Genomic DNA, 19,428 nt, shown 5'->3' on the forward strand with positions numbered 1-19,428 from the left:
GTCAGTTTCCTCTTGTCCTTTTACTGGGTACTACTGTGTAGAGTCTGGCTGTGTCTTCTTTGTACTTTCCCGTCACATAGATATATACATTGATGATTCCCTTGAGACTTTTTTTCTTGAACACATCAATGTGAATAAATTGAAAAAAAAGTCTGCTGTTCATGAAGTGAATGTAAATTTCATGTTTCAAAACCAGCAGATGTATTGATCCAACAATTGAGAAGATCTCCTAAAGTAGTTCATATTATTATATCGTAAGATTCTTAATCTTTGTCGTTTAATGACAGCTATAAATGTGTTCAGAGTGTCAACCTTATACATCAAATAAGATCGTACACCTTCTCTTCTGTTTTGTCAGTGACATTAGAGAACGAATACAATGTTGATGGTTTAATTCTGAAAGACAGGAACGCAATAATGTGTCGAGAAAAACTTTGCTTTTAAACCTGAAGGTGTTTTGTTTTACTGTGAGGAATACAGCTCTAGGAAAAATAAAGTTACTGCACTGACAAGATGTGAAGAATGGATGCATATGATTTTCATATAGGGAGATAGCACATATCTCAAACACAAATGAGTAAACATTATATATGGATTTTAAAATGAAAATACATGTGTGTTCAAAGACACTTTTCATCCCATTTCATCTGCTCTGCAGATCTATTCTTACATGGTTTAATTTACTTTTACAGTATGTTCCTCCAGACCTTTGCATCTGTAATTTCGTCCTTGAACAGTCCCTATCTGTCAGAGCCCTTCAGGAAATGCTGGCCAACACAGGGGATAATGCTAGTGAAGGGGTAAGTAAATTGACATCAAGGAATATTAAATTTATGAATATGGATTGTTCTCATTTCTTTACTTGCTCCAGGATTTTCTAGGAGAGGGGTATCACGTCATAGCAGATTCTTCAGTTTTCCTGTTTTCCTGGGATGTTATTGCTCCACTACTATGCTCATATTAATTTTGCTTTAGCATTGAGGAGTAGGTGCAGTTAGTCTTTTGAAATATTTACAAAGCCCAGAAGCGTCATCTTGAGAGATCATTTATTACCATCAGTCCAGAACTGGATACTGAAAAAGCAAAAAGAGAACCCTTGGACTGAGTCTGGCTTTTATGAACCTGAGGAGAGTATATGTAAATCATTGCCGTAAAAGCATTATTGTATTATAGTGCTATTTATTAATGGGAAAGCAAAATAATTTTCTCATCATGTAAATATTTATCTTATTTCACAGAGCTAAGAAAATATTTCAGGTATTTGGATTTAGTTTGATTTATTCTTACATGAAGTTAAGTACTATCAATGAAACAAAGTGACAAATTTGTATCTAATTTACTTCAGATATAAAAGTATGGTATTTTTCTTTGTAGTTGTGTAACTAAACTGTTTCGAGGTGTTTAAACTGGTAACGAGCAAGAACTGTTGGATAGAAATAGTTATTTCGAAATTCTCTTTAGGTTTCTTCATCTTTTACTATATTAGCACAAGCATACTTACTGGAATGCTTACAGTATAGTGTAAAGTGACATTCCAGTAAAGTGAAATGTTGTAACTATGCTTGCATTTTGTATTACTGATGTTTTAATTGAATTATCACTTCAAATCTAAGATATACTAGGAATGACTGAAACAGGACTTCCACACTGGAGCAATCAGAATGCCAAAAAATCCCTGTGCACTTTATTGTATGTTATTTATTATTGACAAGGTTATTTAAGAACTGTATTTTTCATGGAACTTCTAAGCTGTTTGTTGGGTAAAAGGTGATGGTGTTGTAAATAAAAAAAAACCCAAGCCTAATCCAAATGCCAGATCCAGATTTGCCTGTATCTTCAATGATCTGTGTGAACAATGATAATTTTTCAATGGTCAGCTGAACCTCATTGCTCACTGTTGAGATGAGACAGACCTACCACTCATCTATGCACTAATACTCCCAGAAGTTTTAAAGTTACACTTGCTATTGCATCTGTGAATCGTATTTAAGTAGGTAATTTAGGTAAATTGTCTAGTTTTATATACTTAGATTGAACTTGTATTTCTCTGAAAGTAAATGACAATAACCTATCATCTCCACTCAGTTGGTCACTGCTCTGTTATATTCATGTGTATACGTTTTAGGTTTTAGGAATTTAACATAAAATGTGACATCACCTTTATGGTTTTCTTCTATTCACTGGACAACTGAAATCTGAAAAAAAACTGGAAATGCCATTTCTTAATGTATAGGGTGAAGTATTATTAACAAATTAATATTAAATAAGACTTCACAATGTTTATTTGTTAAGACAGATTCTGTAATTGATTTTCTGGCACTGTGAAAACCACAAATCTTGTGTAAATAAAAATCTGCATTTTGCGCTCAGAGTTAAATTTGTTAGCAGTCAGATGTATGTGTCTTAAGGTTGACTAAACTCTTGAATTTGTTGTGTGCAACCTCAGTGCATTGATGTTTAGCATACCTCTCGATTTTTGCTGCCTCATCAGATAAGCTCACTATTATCTTCTATGATGCTGTGCTTTAATTGATTTCCCAGCATAGTCCAAAAACCTTGGTGGAAGACTTGATTGCTTTGACCCTAACTGTCCAATTTCAGTTGAACTGAATTGAATTGAACTTTTTTTCTCTTACGAACAGAGCATGATAAAACTCTATGGCTTTACTTATTTTATGAGCCTAAATGGCAACTAATTATGATGCAAATAATCCGCAGAGCTAGATAGTGTATTAGTTTTCATCTTTATTTTATGTAGAACCAGAAAACCCATATTTTGTTCAAGTTGTAATTTTTCTTTTATTGTACTTCTACACAGATTTAAGACTCTGTCATATTAAGTAAAAGGAAAAATGGATGTCTGAGGAAGAAACGAAACAAAAATATGAGTGATGTCAGTATTAGCTAATGAAATTTACTTAAAGACATTATTTACTTCAGAAATGTTTCTTACTGTAATTTTTTTTGGATCAAATATAAATTTATGCTGAATTTGTTCCATGATGAGAGATTTATTTTGAGTTTTTCCTGGGATTTATATACTGTGCATCTAGTACAATCTTAAAAAATAAAATAGGATAATATGTGGGAGGAGGAGGATTTTATGATTTAGGTAAATATCCTAGAATGGAGAATCAAAAGGGTGTTTTATTTACTTGAGGCTAATTTTTTGAATGTCATATCCATCTGTGCAGCAGTGGTATGTTCAAAATGTGTATTATTTTTCTAAAGATGAAAATGGCTATAGAATAATTTTTTTATATTTTTTCTCTTGAATTATAAATTGCTATTTATTCCGCAGTCTCTTCATTATTGTGCAAAAATTCACTGTTTTAGAACACTTTTCAATTTTATCTGTTTGTAAATCAGATGCATCAAAGCACTTATATTAAACATTTGTTGCCCAACAATGAGTCTTGTTTCTTGCAGGAAATCTAAGGGTAACTCTAGCTGTTACTGGCTGTGCAATGATTGCTTATTGAAACTTTTAGTAGACTGTGTGCTCTAGGTGATATGGAAGGAAAACCAAATTGTTTCTGAAACCATTTTTATTTTTCAAAAAGATAAAAGTAAAGTTGGTCAACTATATATATATTAACTTATAAAATTTTCATTTGAAATCAAACAATTTGCCAAACCTTTATATCATCCCAAAGAAACTAACACTAATGACGGAACTTGCCTTTTGTTTTTTTTTAAAAATTAATTAATTGCTGCAAGCATTCAAGGTGAGCTATGGAGTCTTTTATTTCTGAAGGAAGAAATTTCACTTTGCAAGATGGCTTATCAATTATATAAAATTATAAGGATGTTTAGAATGCTTCTGGATTAAAACTCCCCATGATTTAATGCGGATCAGTCGATATTAAATGACTAGAAACTAGGATTTGTTTTCAACTGTATAACGTGGCTGCAGAATTTAAATTTTAAAAAATGAAGAGAAGGTTGCTATTTAAGAATGGTTGACAAGAAGGTGTGAAACTTTATAGTTTTATGCTTTCACAATTTTACAATGCCGTCTTCAGTACCTACCTTTCATTCTATTAAAGAATATTAAATTTCTTTCTCTGTAAGCTTGTTTCCATTGAACTTTTAATGTGGAAATCATATCAGTTCAATTAGGAGATCTGTCTGTTTTATGCTCTTGTAATCCTCTAAGATAGGCACAGTTCAGCAGACTAAAATCATGAGATGCGTTTTGTATTATAATCAATGGATAGTGACTGTAAGTCTGTAGGAGTGCAGTTTAGGATAAACTGCAGCAAGTGTCTGAAAATGCCCTGAGGTATTGTGTACATTGTGAACACTGTTTCCGTAGTATACATGGTGGAATGAAGTAATTTCTAATGACTAATTTTTTAATGTTTTGAGACAAATGTTGCAGATTCATCCATTTAATACTCAAAACTTCAGTGATAGTAGTCCAGTAGGCTGCCATCAGTTGTTGTTTCAAATTCTTAAAGGTAGTGATTTCATTATTTTATTTAGTATTTTAGGAATTTCTTTCATGGTACAGTATTAAAATTGAACTATGGTAGTAAGTCATACATCAGCATACATAGCAAAATAGCGTAACTTTGTATATTGAGAAATTCTTGAATACATCTTGGGAATGAACTCTTTTGTACCAAATTGGCAAAGCTTCTAAATAGTATATAGACTAAATCATACAATCGTGAAATTATTTGATACAAATTTCAGCCTTTACCATAATAAACAATTATTATTATAGCTTATAAATAAAAATCCTTATATATCTTACAAATTAAGAGAGAAAAATGATCGTCAAATAACAAATATGGATTCTGTTTCAAAAATATGTCAGCTTGAAGAGAGAAAGGAAAATAAATGGATGTCTTACGATCACTTGTTTTAATTCCATATGAATTGGCCATTCTTGTAGCCTTCTTTCTTGTTTAGGTTCCATGGGGATGAGATATGTGCTATAGAAAGACTGTGTATTTATATGTATTCAGAAAGTCTTCAGTATTTCAGTTAATGTTTTCTCATCACATGCCGTTTGATTAATGTGTTAAATTCTTCCTTAATTTTTACTTTTTGAGAAGTAGAAGGATCTTTCTTTTTCTCTGTAGCTTAGCAGCAGAATAACTACAACCTAATGGCTTATTCTGCCCTCCAGATCTGTAACTGGCCCACGTTATGGCACAGCTCAGGGCAGCTGGAGTTCTGCTCTGTCACCTGCAGTCTTGCAATGTCAGCCTTTGCATACATGGTTTGCAGACCTCATTGTTATTGACATCTTGTTTTCCACTGTTTTCTCCAGTTTAAAGTGTAATTTTTGATTTTTGCAATTACATTACTTTCTATAAAATGAAACTCTTGAAAAAACCATTTACTTAGGGAAAGTAAGGTTGATTTAAACACTTTTAGGACACCTAAGCACTAACACAATTTGTAGTATTTCCAAAATTTTCACCCAAAAACTTAGCCAAAGGATTTAATCTGAGATTACTAGTAATATATGAATGTTTATATTTGGCAGCATAGAACAAATAATTGGCAAATTGATTGGCAGTAGAGGACAAATAATCTCTTCAGTAAAAATGAACATACTGTTGCTTTGGTGGCAGTGGACAATAAAAAAGAAAATATAGTCTGTTCTGTCACATTTCTTTTTAAACTACCTTGCCCTGCATTTATTTTGAAGCTGGGTACCATCCATTTGGGGAAATTGTAATAGTAGGAATACAGCAGTTCATATAAATAGCAAGGATGAAATAAAAATTGAAATCCTGAGCAGTAATGCAAGAAACTTTTTCTGGACCACAAGGATTTGTTACATTTAGAGAAGGTGGATTCTAATTAACTTGTCAACAAGCTGTTGGTAAAATGGATGGGTTATTTTTTAAGTTACAATTAACTGATTGTGTTTTGAGACATATGTCATAACTACCAGTCAAGTTACATATTTTGTATTGTGAGGCACTGTCTTTAGCACCATGAAAGCAAATTGATATGGTAATATGTAATTTCTAAACTAGATTTCAGAAAAAGCTATTTTTGAGAGGAATAATACAAAATGCTGTCTTTGTAATAGTTATATATGTAGAGAAAAATGACAACATGAAATACAGGAATGCACATCTTAAAATGTTCATTTATGTTCTGTTATCAATACAAAGGCCTTGCTAAGAATAGAATTTGGCCTCATATAAGTAACATTAATCTTTCATTGATTCCACCAGTCTGTCATTCCATTGAATTGTTTGCTTTCCATATTAAATTTAGTCTGGAATAGAGTTCTGCTGTTAGTTTCAGATTTTTCTAGAGGAAGAACGCTGCTTATTTAATTTTGGGGTTTTGTTGTGTGTGTTTTGTTTTTTGTTTTTTGTTTTTTAAATGAGTCAGCCTTAAAATTACAAGTGATTCACTTAAAAGCTTTCACTAAAAAAAATAGCATGAGGTGTTCTATTGCTTGTTCTCAGTATGTGTTTACTTTGTACAAACTGACTACATGTAATTTTCTTCTGACAACCTGTCTGTGATTACAGGTGCTTTTGCTGTAGGTTTTCCCCGTTGATTAAAAAAAAAAGTTGTAATTTAGAAAAGAATTATTATATACATTGTTACATGATGTTTTTCCGCTGTTCTTCCCCAAGCAGTGATAAGTTCCTACAGGGTATGTTAATAAAACCATTTTTTATGGATGACATATTTTGGAGGAGCTCTTGGGATTTTTTTATTTATTATTTCTGATCAGCCTTTTATAATGATATCTAAAAGTACGTTATGTTCTCTGAATGACCAGAGACAGCTATCTTACATTTGTCTCCGTTTTTTCCCAATAATCTTAACACATTTTTGATGTGGGTCCAAAAGTCATTATCCAGGAGTTTGGGATTTTTTAGTTGCTACTGGGTGTACTGAGAAATTTTATATAATTGTATGGATCATATTGTGAAAGAGATTATACATATTATCCGTATAGTTCTGAGAAATTTCTCAATAAAATTTACTGCATAAAATTACATAAGACGATCTACTGTCTGTTAACAGCATTAAGTTCCAGTGTAACCAGGTCCCAAATCTGTATTTGTTTTGATGTCTGTTATTAGCTACAAAAATAGAAGTAGGATTTTTATTTTATTGCAGTTGTAATAAAAGACCTCTGCTGATGTTTATTCCTTTTGTTTGGATAAATAACATTTCATTTTTAATCCTTTGAATTAGTATTACGTATTCTATATGTTGAGCTACAGAATGTAGTAGTTTCCTCATCTTGATGTCTTCTAAGTTGGCGTTCTGTAGAACACAAGTAGTACATAGCTTGTAAACCTATTGACCTAATTGGTAATGTAACTAATGTTCATAGAGTGCAAAATCATTTGCCATTATCTGTGTTCCTAGAACTGCCTTTAATTATCTTGGTCCCTTCCACATGAATCCAAGGAAAAGAGCTGACCTTAAAGGCACTCCTTTCTAGCAATATATAACATAATAGAGTCAATCTCTGTTCCAAAGTTATATTTCAGGGAATCATCTTTCATATTTAATGATTGCTTAAATATACCTGAAACAGGAAGACCATAAAGTAAATGCTTTGTTAAATAAGGAAAAAGCTCTGTGTGTACTGGAATAGTTTCAAGCAATTACCTAAGTTTGATGTTAAATCAGCAATTTCTATACCTGTTATGAGGATTCTGATATCTGACCTTTTATTATTACTCAAGACTTATCAGGGGCAAATGTTGTAATTTATATGTGGTAAATATGATCTGGACTGAGAGGAAAAAAATGAAATATAATATTGTCCACGATAGTATAATTACTATTAACATTAGTCATGATATCCATAACTCTACAAAATTTAGGAAAGTGATCCTAAATAAGTGCTTTATATAATCTGGGATTGAGGATCTAAAAAAAAAAAAAAAAACCCCGAAAATCTTTGTTTCAGTGGAAAGTACCACAATAAATCAAGAATTTAATTTTTTTATCATATAAGGTTCAGTAGGCTTGTTACTTGCAAATAACTAGGAAATAAGATAGTAGATGCAGAAAAAGGATGAGAGGCAGACTTGAAAACCTAGGAAGCTTGTGGTCTGTTGGTCCATAGGTAACTTTGTCATTGAGAATCTTCCATTGGAATTTATTTTCTTGTGGTCATGATCTCGAAAGACGTGTTTTAAATTCTTTAAAAGAAGCATATGGAAAATCCAGTTTTGCCTCTGCCTGATCTTGCCATAAATTTCCATATTTGAAATTAATAACTGTCCTTGGCTGAAATTATGGATGCAGTTGTTTTAATGAATCTGGTAATTAATCCTAGAAAGTAGATATCGTTAGTATGTGCTTAAACAATTCTGGGCAATAGGTGATTTTTTCCTCTTTCAGATTTCGCTTTGTGTATGTGTATATATACTTTTTTTTTTTTTTTTTAATGCTTCTGAGAAGTTTATAAGAAAGGTAAGTAGTGTCCTATTTAATTTAAAACATTTTTTTTTAATGCTGTGTTTTTACATAATTATAATAAAAAGTAGATTGCAATAAGAGTCTTTGACCAAGAAAAACATTTGTTCCCTTGGCTGGTGTTTGACTTTTGCTGTACCTACTTCATTATTATGATTTTTGCCCAGCATATACATTTCATAATTTGCTTGAATATTTGCAGTAGTTACTGGAACTGTCATAGTTCTTCATATTGTTATATAATTCTGATCATAGTCTACGTGGTGCCGTGGAGTTCTGAACTTCTCTCTTGTGTTCTGCAGGCAGCTCAAGGTGGTGGTCACAGAACCCTGCTGTATGGCCATGCTATACTACTTCGACATTCGTTTAGTGAAATGGTAAGTGAAAGAGGACTTGCGCAGAGTGAGTAACGTGAAACTCAAATAAATGTCTTTTTATCAAAATTAAAGAAATATATAAACTTGGAAGAATGTTCTAAGTTTTCTTCTGCACTAGATAAAAAAATTTGAATAGTTTTATGGTGTCTCAACACAATGGAAGTGGCCCTTATATTTAAAATTCAGATTCTTCAATGCATTTCACTTAGAAATGTAGCGGAAAAACTTCTTTAGCCATGGATTATTTCTGTGTCCTTAAGGAATCCGTTTTAGTGATAATTCTGTTAACAAGTTGCTGCTATTGCAAATGGATTTGTTGGGAGGTGTTACTTTTTTCATCATATTTTATAAGATAAGGTGTTCATTTTAGCACCCCAGTGTTCCCAGAGACTATGACCACAAATGTGCTGTCTTGAAGGCTACCTTGTTTAAATTTTGTTTCACTGTATTGTACAACTGGAAAATTTTAACTGTTCTGGACCTTTACTTATTAGGGTCCATGCAAGTATATCTGATAGGAAGTTGAAGAAATGAGAAGTCAATAAAACATCATCTCTCTGTCTTCCTGTACCAGACTCTACATTAGTCTTTAAACTCTGCTACTTATATTGATATACCAGGGTTGCAAGTATGATTACTGCATTCTGGTATGTTTGCTGTGTTTTCATGAAGCAAACTTCTTACAGTAATGCTGTAATAAGATGTTTGCCTCTTCCTATTTGATGAACTATGTGAAACTTTGGAAGGCAGGAGCTAAATTGCACAGAGAAATATATGCTGAAGTGGAAAAGGATTTTGTCAGGAAGAGCTTGTATACAAATACAATGCTTAACTAATTTAAAAAATTTAAGCACACACTATTAGTAAGATGGAGTAATGTCAAAGTATTAATGTCATGTGTGTTAATGGATATTGTTGGGGTTTTGTTTTCAATAACTTCACTGTTTTGCAGTATTTGACATGTTTAACATCATCAAGATCCCAGACGGATAAACTTGCATTTGACGTGGGACTGCGAGAAAATGCAGCAGGTATGGCAAGTTATTTTTGAATGAAAACATGTCACACGTTTCTGGTTTTTGAAGAGGCATTGCGATTAATGGCACTTGTGAGCTTATGAATGTTATGTTAATGTGTTCATTTCAGTCGTAAGATGACGTAAAGTAAATGATGACTGTCAAGATTGATGACTTCAGAAAATTAACTGACTTTGTGTAACAAGGCAAGAGTGCCTTGCAATTATACAGAGTTACTACAACTGCAATAACACTAGTGATAATGAGCAAAGTTAAAAATTTTTGTTGAATCAAATAAATTTGATGTATTTGTTTTCTGCTAGTGTTGTTTGGCACTTTCAATATAATTAGAGTACAGAAAAGCCATACATGGGTGCATTCGCGATATACATTGTAACCACGTGACAAAAGCATGAAACTTGTAATACAGGAAAAGAGAAAAAATGTTATAAGCACATTGCTGAAAGAGCTGAAGAAAAATGAAAGCTTAAAATGGAGCAAAATAATAATGGGTCAGAGTGGAAGAGATACAACACAAACAAGAAATGATGAGAAAGCTTTAAAATCTAATGAATAGATTTCCGGGAGTACTGCCAGTAACAGCGCTGCTGACAGAAATACAGTAAAAAAGAATTATGCTTCCATGAAATCACATACAAATTATGAGATGCCACTGGGAGCTATGTTAAATGAATTTAAAAGCAACTCAGACACAAAGAGCCACAAATAAGTTTATGCGCTGCTGTATACATAGTGTTAATGGTTACTGAAAGTGATGAGTACTCATCAGAAAGTAACAGGTGACCCTGTAGTACCCAGGCCCAGACATATACCTTGAGGGAAAATCTAAGTAGCTGTATACACAGCTTATTAATTCAAAACTTCAAATGAAGAAATGCCAGTTGTATTAATAAAAAGCAGTGTTTTCTATTGTTTTTTCATTATTTTGAAAATATATGAAAATCAAAATAGGCTAATTGATGATGGAGAGGCATTGCAGTGTAGGTGTTAAAATGTTTGTGGGCCGTGATCTTTGAGAATTCCTTTTCAAGTGACTCTGATTATCTACATGTCCTTCTGTTTTGAATGAGTGAAGCTTATCTTTCAGTTGTTTGTAGCCATACAGAAGACGGTCTGAGACAGATATTAACAGCCTGTTACATGATTATATCTTTGCCACCTTAGATTGAGACCTTTTTCTTTAGGTGTGGTGAAAAAAGGAATATATGTTTTCTATCTCTCTGTAAATAATTTCAGTGAAATCTGTCTTTATAATTTTATATTTTTTTTTAGAGTTATTGTGCATATGTCTGCTTGTGCCCATGAGGTTTTGTAACGAATATCTGTAGTTGTCTCATACTGGATTTGCTTAACTGTACATATATATACACAAAGACCCTTGTACACGTAGGTAAGAGATAAAAAGCAACATATAAAGGGAATACTTAGTTGTCTTTCTGCACAGAGGATTTTGGTAACTACTGCATGCTTGTAAACCTCATAAACTGAATGCCATAATACCACTTCCCCTTGCCCTACTTCCCACCCGTGAAACTGTCCTATTGAATCAATTGCAGCTGCAGGAAGTATTCTTCACTGGATATTTAAAATTATTCTCTTTTAAAGATTTAGCACTTTACACTTTCGTTTTTAGGGATGTAACTTTTATTTATTATGTTCTTTATAATTAGTTTCATAACCTTCAAATTTTTTTTTAAGGAAGTTTACATGAAATTTCTTTGTTGGTCAAACAGATTTTTTGTGCTTTGTCGTATGCTACCCATCTTGCCTTTGTTTAATTTTGATTGCCCAGCAAGAAAGCTGTATTCGACTCATTTTTTTCAGGGTCTTAACACTGAAGCGTGTGAAATTGTGGAAGGAATTAGGTAATTTTCACAGAATCGAGGTGTGTACCAAGTAATCTAGAATATTATATTTAATGTGTAAGAAATATTCTATGGTTGTTGCCTCTAGGCTTTGTTATCCTGTAGTCATATGGTCTGTAGTGCTAATGGAACTGCTCCCAGAACTGATATTTCTAGTATAGCAATACTGTAAAGCATTTGCTTCAAAATTCTGTACTCTACAACATAAATGTACCTTAGAGTTCAAATAATACAGAAGATTGTGAATTAAATATGAACATTAAGCCAAAGAAGACACCAAAGGTGATAATTAAGACTGAGGTAGGTGTCCGCAATTTACTGGCAGTGAGAGCCTTGAAGGGAGGGCAGTTCTGAGCAGTGTTTTGCAAGTGGTTAGTTGCTTTAGAAAAATATGAAAAGAGAAATGTCAGCTTCAGTGATGACAACAATTGGTTGACCAAAAGTTTCAAGGAAAAAAGAAAGAAATTCACATGGATTGAAAAGAAGAATGAGGTGGGTTTATTAAGATGAATGTCATATAAGACACAGTTCTGTATTATGTTATTTCAATGTTGTATAAAGATATCCTTAAATTTCTTGGGAGTTGTCTGTTTTGTATACCCTCGATAAGTATCTCTGTCCTTTAGGTGAGGCATGCTGGTGGACAATACACCCTGCTTCTAAACAAAGGTCAGAAGGAGAAAAAGTTCGAATAGGTGATGATCTTATCCTGGTCAGTGTGTCCTCTGAAAGATACCTGGTAGGTTTGTTTGTTTGTTTAGCAACTGGATACATGGTGGAAAAAATACAAAGTGCTATGGGGAGTTGAGGAAAATGGTTGGGATTCTTATGAATGAAATTTTTTCTAATCTAGGAAATAATGCCTGATTGTAGTGCACTTTTTTTTTTTTTTTCTCAGTGAAGGGTTTTCCCCCCCTAAAACAAGACTGTTTTCATGCCTTTATCCCAACGTTTACTTCAGCATTCTGAGTCTTGGGAATTTCTGTAGCTGTGGAAGATTTCTAAGCTGCAGCTGGACTCTGCTGATTTGATTTAGAAAAGAGTTCATTTTAAAAACAATTGACTACTAATGTTTAAAGAGTATTTGTATATTTACTTTATTATGTATTTCTATTTTAATGAGAAATTAATACATTAAATATTTTTATGTATGTAAATCTCACTGTTTCCTGTTACTGTTGTCTTATTTCAGCATCTCTCCATGTCAAATGGAAGTATTCAGGTGGATGCCTCCTTTATGCAGACGCTATGGAATGTACACCCTACATGCTCAGGAAGCAGTATTACAGAAGGTTTGTCATTTTATTTGTTTAAGAATGTATATACTTTAGATGACTTTTTATTGCTTTTCATAAAGAGTGAAAATGGAAAAAACCCAACTTCCTTCAGAACATCAAACCAAAGAGCTTAACGCAAATAAAGAAAATGAGCATAGGAGAGAAGAATAACAGAGGACAAAATGGGGAAATACAGATACACCAGCTGGATTAACTGAAGAAGAGCTAAATAAGTGCTGTAACTTTAGAACAACAAAGCATAAAAAGCTGCATAAGAAATGAAGACTGAGAGAGCAACAGATGAGTTTATTGTCTTCAGTTTAATTTTGGGGAGTAAGAGCTGCAGAATAACTAAAGCAAATCAACTCAGATTTTGTATAGGATTTTCAATCATCCTGTAACAGAGATAATAGAAGAAGAGAGATAAAGATACATGCAAAATGGAAAGCAAGTTTCTCATAGTTTCAGTTTCTTACTTGTGTTTTTTAAGGATATTAGCTCAATATTCTTTCTCGATCTCACAGCCATGCTTCCTTATTGTCTCTGTAATAGTCAATGAAAATGAGGTGTCTAAACAGAGTCTGATTTAATCGGCCTTAAATCACACACTACAGGGTCAGGATTTCTTTCTAGGTACTTGACTGCACTTTACAACCATGTTTGAGAAGCATCACCTTATTCTGTTTGAGAAATGTCTTGTTCTATAACGAAAGGCTTATCTGCTTATTGCACCTTATTTCAATGCCATACTCTGTCATAACAAACGTACTTCACCTCTGCTGTTCTCTGTTTGAAGTATAAGCCCTCCACATTTAAGTCAGGATCATTTTGTGTCACTTGGCCCTAAAACTAGTCACTTATGATATATTAATATACAGGATCATAGGAAAAAATAGAGCTATAAGGGACCTGAAAGAGACATTGCATTTTCCTGGGATCAGTCTTGATAGAAGTAGACTACCCTTGTGATAAAGACTAACAGTCACTAGGTTTATCTGAACTATGGTTGGGTCCTTCTAACCCCAGGTGGTTTAAATCAGCATCCCACAGTGTTTCTGTGCACTGGCCCATAAGAAACTCGTCTCAGTTTGTAGGTTTTCATTTTAAGAGCATATGGAATATGGATTTTCTTTGTAATACTTTCTGATTGCTATCTGTTGCAAGAAGTGTATTATACTGGAGCCATATATTTGTAAATGGCTCTCTGGTCCCCTGCCATCATGGGTCATAAATAGAATAGAAGTTAACTCTGAAAAAGTCTGTGTTCTCAAGTTTCACAGGTAAAACAAAACCAAGCAAACAGAAAAGACATCCTATAGTAAAATTAAAAACTTGTGACAGATGACAAACATAATGAACTACACAGAGAGATCATGGAAGATCGGTGATATGTTTTAGATTTCTGTAACAGCAGGGATTTGGCAGCTAAATTTCCTAGGTGCTTACAGAATCAGAGTGGTTGAGGTTGGAAGGGATTTGGTCCAATTCCCTTCTCAAGCAGGCCTAGAACAGGTTGCTTAGGATTATATCTAGACAGCTTTTGAACATCTCCGAGGAGAGAGACTCCACAACCTCTCTGGGCACCCTCACAGTGAAAAAGTGTTTGCTGGTGTTAAGATGGACCCTCCTGTGTTTCAGTTTGTGCCTGTTGCTTCTGGTCCTGTCACTGGGCACCACTGAGGAGACCCTGACACTGTCAACTTCTCTAGGTCAAGCAGTCCCAGTTCTCTTAGACTTTCCTCATGTGTGAGATGCACCGGTCTCTTAATCATCTTAGTGCCCTTTGTGGTACTTGGAACCCTTGTACTATGTAGCTCAGAACTGGACACATAATCCACAATTGCATAATCAAAAGAAAAGGATAGGATAGGGTAAGCAGAGAAGTAGGTTTTCTGTGTGTCAGTTTTTTCTCCAACTACTTGGGCTTAGGTGTAGCTGTATATACACTTCTAAGAATGGTTTACATGAGAGGTGATTATATGTCAAAAGGCTTAGCAGCCTAGCTGAAGTTGAATGGACAGACTAAGAAGTGGGATTTCCTGAGTCAAAATTTGGACTGGAAGTCGGGCAACATACTTTTTGTGAAGTTTGAAGTAATTTTAACAGTACGTAAGTATCAGGAAAGTATTTTTTTTTTCCTCATTCTTTCTTTGCTTTGACGTTTGTATTAATTTGCAACAGAATAATTGTCAGGTACTGTTTTCCTAATTTACAACTTTATATTGAATCGGCTGCACAGTATGAAAGTTTTCTTCTACCCTTCCTCCTTTATGTGTGTTTGTTCTTTCAAAAGGCATTCATTTCACTTACAAGGTCAAAACAGTTTGGACTGAAGGTCTGATGAATCATTCTCCTCCTACACAATTTTTTTCTTTTCATTTTTGCCTCACAGGAAAGTGCCTGGTTTTGACCTGTAGTCTTTGTGTTAAATGGGTTGGAAAGTTAGCTTCCATTAAACTTAATCTTCATAACTGCTAAGTGTTTTTCTGTCCTCTGTCTCCTGCTGCTGCTGTGCAGTTTTGATTTTGACACATTGTAAATGACAGAACAAACTGATGAACTCACCAAATTATTTTGTATTGAGAACATTTAAATTGTATTAAGGGAGAGAAAACTGGTATTATATATTTGATTTCGCTTTTACGTAAAGCATTCAATTTTCAAAACAGTAATCATTGCAGAAGTTTTTATTATTCCTTTTCTGCCCCAGAATCCTAATTTCATTTTTAAATGTTAAGAGATTGCTTTCTTTTTATCTTCATTTTCAGGAGAAATCTTTTTAACTGAAAAAGGTACTGAAAAATAATACGTTGTCATGCTAAACTACTTCTTACTGTTTAATTTCAGTTATGTGCGAAAATTTGGAAAATATTGCACCTAGGTCTTTTGAATTTTTAAAATTCTTTTGAGGGTGTTATTTTCCTATGGTCAGTGTTTAAGCCAATGAGTAACTGTCCTTCTTCTACAGGATATCTTCTTGGTGGGCATGTAGTACGTTTTTTCCATGGCCATGATGAGTGTCTGACAATTCCATCTACAGATCTGAATGATTCACAGCATAAGTAAGTGGTGGTGCATTTTATATATTTCCTTCTCTCAAAAAAAAGAATTAGATTGTTGATTATCAGTTGAATTTGAGGTTAGATAGTTCGGCCTCTACAATGACTTTCATATTTTATGTACTTTGCACCTTTTTTGCAATTTCTTGCTCTCTCAAATTTGATTAATATGTTAATATAATTAAATAGTATTAGCTAGACTAAATCACGTTTCTGTTAAATCTACAGTTGTTACATATTATGTTGATTTATTAGTTGAATTTAACTTTGCGTTTTGATGATAATTGAAAGCACAGCAAGCTAATAATTTTGATGCCTTTAAGGTCCTTTCCAACCCAAGCCATTCTATGGTTCTGTGATTCTATACACAAAACCCCCAGCATTAAAAATTGTATTCAGCAAATAAGATCTCTCTACCCATTGTGGTAAATAAGTTATACTTTAGGTAATATGATACCACAAGTAACATTCAGTTATGTCAAGTAAACTTTTCAGCTCTAAATTTTCCATTTGTACTTTTCTGTGAAGTAAAAATGTCTCCAAAGCCAAAAGAAAATGCAAACTGAATGTCAGAAAACTTTACTTGGTGATTTTTTTTTTATTGCTGTTCTCTTCATATGTGTATAGAAAAAAAAAAAAAAAAAAGAACATTTACACTGAGTTAAAAAGGTGCACAGCTAGTATAAAAATACTAGCAAAATTATTAGGATCTAGATACCTTGTGTAGAACAGATGTCATATTCAGACTTAATTTTATAAACAACCAGTCTCAATAAGGTTGGAATAGATGTTGAGCCTTTTCAGTATGCTCAGAAATGCTGTACTTGGTTATTGTTGTTACCTATCTAGAAGTCAGATTTAATTAAAACCAGTGGCCCTGTATGATGCTGTTTTTAATATATATTTGATCTGTATTGTTACTTCCTTAAGCTCTGCTTCCATTTTTTTACAAATATGTAAATAAAAGGCTAAAATTAAAAAATGTTTACTTTTCTGAATGAAATCTATGTATTTATGCTCCTAAAATAAGAGAATAATGTGAACGCCAAGTCAAACTTTTTCAAATATGTGACAGTGATAACGTTGTGCTAAGATTGATGATTTGGAGTTGTCCTATCTTTTGGATTTGTGAGTTCTACATAATAGACGTAAGTCCAAGTTTATACTGTGTCATAGCTGTAGGAGTCACGTTTACATTAAACAAAACAAAATGAATTAATGAAAAAAAACCTCAACCCAATAAATAGCAATAGGAACAGGAGAAAGACCTGTATAAAATGGTTGTGTTTATTTCCATCTCTTTGTTTAATCAGTAATAAGCTAGGTTAGGCAAGAGTGATAATTTCTCTTTTCTTAGAACAGACATTTAATTTTCTGAAGGTTACTGTAGAGAATGCTCCTTAACAATTCACACAGTGACTATTCTCTGCCAAGAATCTTAAGGCCTGTTATTACAGGCCAAGTGAAAATACAAGGGGTGGACTTACTGAACATCAAAAAGGGAGGTTTGGCAAAAACTCAGAATAATATGGATGAAATCAAGAAGATAAAGAAAATGTTATATGGATGCTGTTGTGAAAAAGCAGCAATTCTCTTTTACTTGCAGTCTTGTTACTATAAGAGCAGGTTGCTAATGCTAGTACAGTGTTGCATATAGAAAAAGCTGGAAAAGGGTTAGAGAATTTATGTAGTATATTAATTTAAGTATGAATGGTGAACAGACACATATCTATCGTATTCCTTCAGTGGAGGAATGGTTGAGTTGGGCCAAGGAGAAATGAAGGAGGTCAAAGAGAATGGAAATGAATTATTAGTTTTGAGCTTAGCTACCAGAAGGTCAGTAGAGTCTGCCAAAAGTAACATCAGTAAGGTGAATGGGACCTAGTATGAAAATGGAAAAGAAAAATTCCAGACAGTTATTGTGTATTCAGTATATTCATGGAATCATAGAACAGTTGAGGCTGGAAGGGACTTCAAAAGATCATGTTCGTAGAATCTGGAAATGAAGATTAATTGATTGCTGGGTTTTTGGTTGTCATTTTGTATTTTGATTCTAGAGTGTCAAAACCATTATTGTGGAAGACAAGATGTGTAGGAGATGCTACTACTTTTACTACGAGGAATATATATTCTTACTCTTTTGGTACACTATCATTTGAAATTTTTGAATTCACATATCTGTTCTTAAAAGTCCATCGTCTTATAAAGATAGTAGATGCAAATGGTTTGTCACACTCCAGTATACTTCATATAGATTCTTCTGGAATGTATTGATTTTGATCAAGAAGCAGAATATCTGATAAATTAAAAAACCTTAAGTGTTCTCGGTAGAAGAAAAGTTGTAGAAACACTTGCTCGGGTAAGAAAAACACAACTTTCATTTCACAAGTTGAGTTCCAAGTCCCATAGTTGACCGAGAACAAAGCTAAACGTTTATTTTTTTTCTGTTAACTGTTGAGAAAGAAAAATAATTTGACGATCTGAAAAGTCAGTTAAAATACTGCATATTGGAGTGCTGCTTTAATTCGGAACAGACTGTATAATAGCTAGATTGTGACGTGTTTATGTAAGCATCTGCAGCTTTCAGTCAAGTTTGACAGAGCAAGAAGGCAGATTTTAAATTCCCTTGCTGCACGTTTTTTTCTGATACATAAGAGCAATAGAAGGTCCAGCTCCTGTGCATGCTAGGCTGCATTAGTTGTGTTCACAGGAACAGATGTAAGAATTGTTTTCATCTTTTCATATGTTCTTCCCTAAGAACCATATTACAGTTTGAACTTTTTAGTACCTTAATCACATTGTGATACAGTAATTTTTCATTCTGCATTATTCTGTATTCTTCAGTTTTACTGTCTTTATGGTTTGGGATCAGTTCCAGTTGTTTTAATTAAAGAAGGAACAGTAGAACTGTTTCTTCATCTTTCTTCACCCCTCTTCTATTTGAGAAAGGGAAGAACAGGTTATACAGGTTATATGAATTACTATTCTTACTTCTGACAAATCTACAACCTCTCCTTTAGGTATCAATAAATAAATATATGAACAGAAAGAACCACTGTCAGAAAAGTTTAGAAATACAAAAAAAGGCTGTCTGCTTATATTGCTCTAAGAAAATTAAAGAACCCAACAACCTTTTGGAAGTTTGCTGTGCTTTTTAAAAGAAGCTAGTGAATCAGTTTGTTTTGCATCTAGAATAATTTTGCTTGTATGCCTGAGCCCTTCTCTCTTGCTCAAATTATGAAGGAGTGTACTACAGTATCTTAACAATTATTAAGAATATGATTTTCTTATTGGTGTCTGCCTGGAGTGCTCAGTTTCTGACCACGCTCACAGTTTACACATAGATGTTATGTCACTCTTTCAAATGAAGAAGTAGGCAGAGC

General features: G+C 33.3%; 1 protein-coding gene across 1 annotated transcript in view; it reads left to right on the forward strand.

The window, feature by feature from the left end:
• The window catches only part of RYR3 (ryanodine receptor 3), a 219,294-nt gene that overhangs the window by 36,337 nt on the left and 163,529 nt on the right, over window positions 1-19,428 (forward strand). The window contains exons 3-9 of the mRNA XM_086462983.1: window positions 693-800; window positions 8,416-8,427; window positions 8,733-8,807; window positions 9,760-9,838; window positions 12,336-12,448; window positions 12,902-13,001; window positions 15,955-16,048. Coding sequence (XP_086319109.1) covers window positions 693-800; window positions 8,416-8,427; window positions 8,733-8,807; window positions 9,760-9,838; window positions 12,336-12,448; window positions 12,902-13,001; window positions 15,955-16,048 — 581 coding nt within the window. The remainder of the gene's footprint in view (window positions 1-692; window positions 801-8,415; window positions 8,428-8,732; window positions 8,808-9,759; window positions 9,839-12,335; window positions 12,449-12,901; window positions 13,002-15,954; window positions 16,049-19,428) is intronic.

The sequence above is a fragment of the Leptosomus discolor genome, chromosome 3 (assembly GCF_034619465.1).
Source record: "Leptosomus discolor isolate bLepDis1 chromosome 3, bLepDis1.hap2, whole genome shotgun sequence".
NCBI classification, from domain to species: Eukaryota; Metazoa; Chordata; class Aves; order Leptosomiformes; family Leptosomidae; genus Leptosomus; species Leptosomus discolor.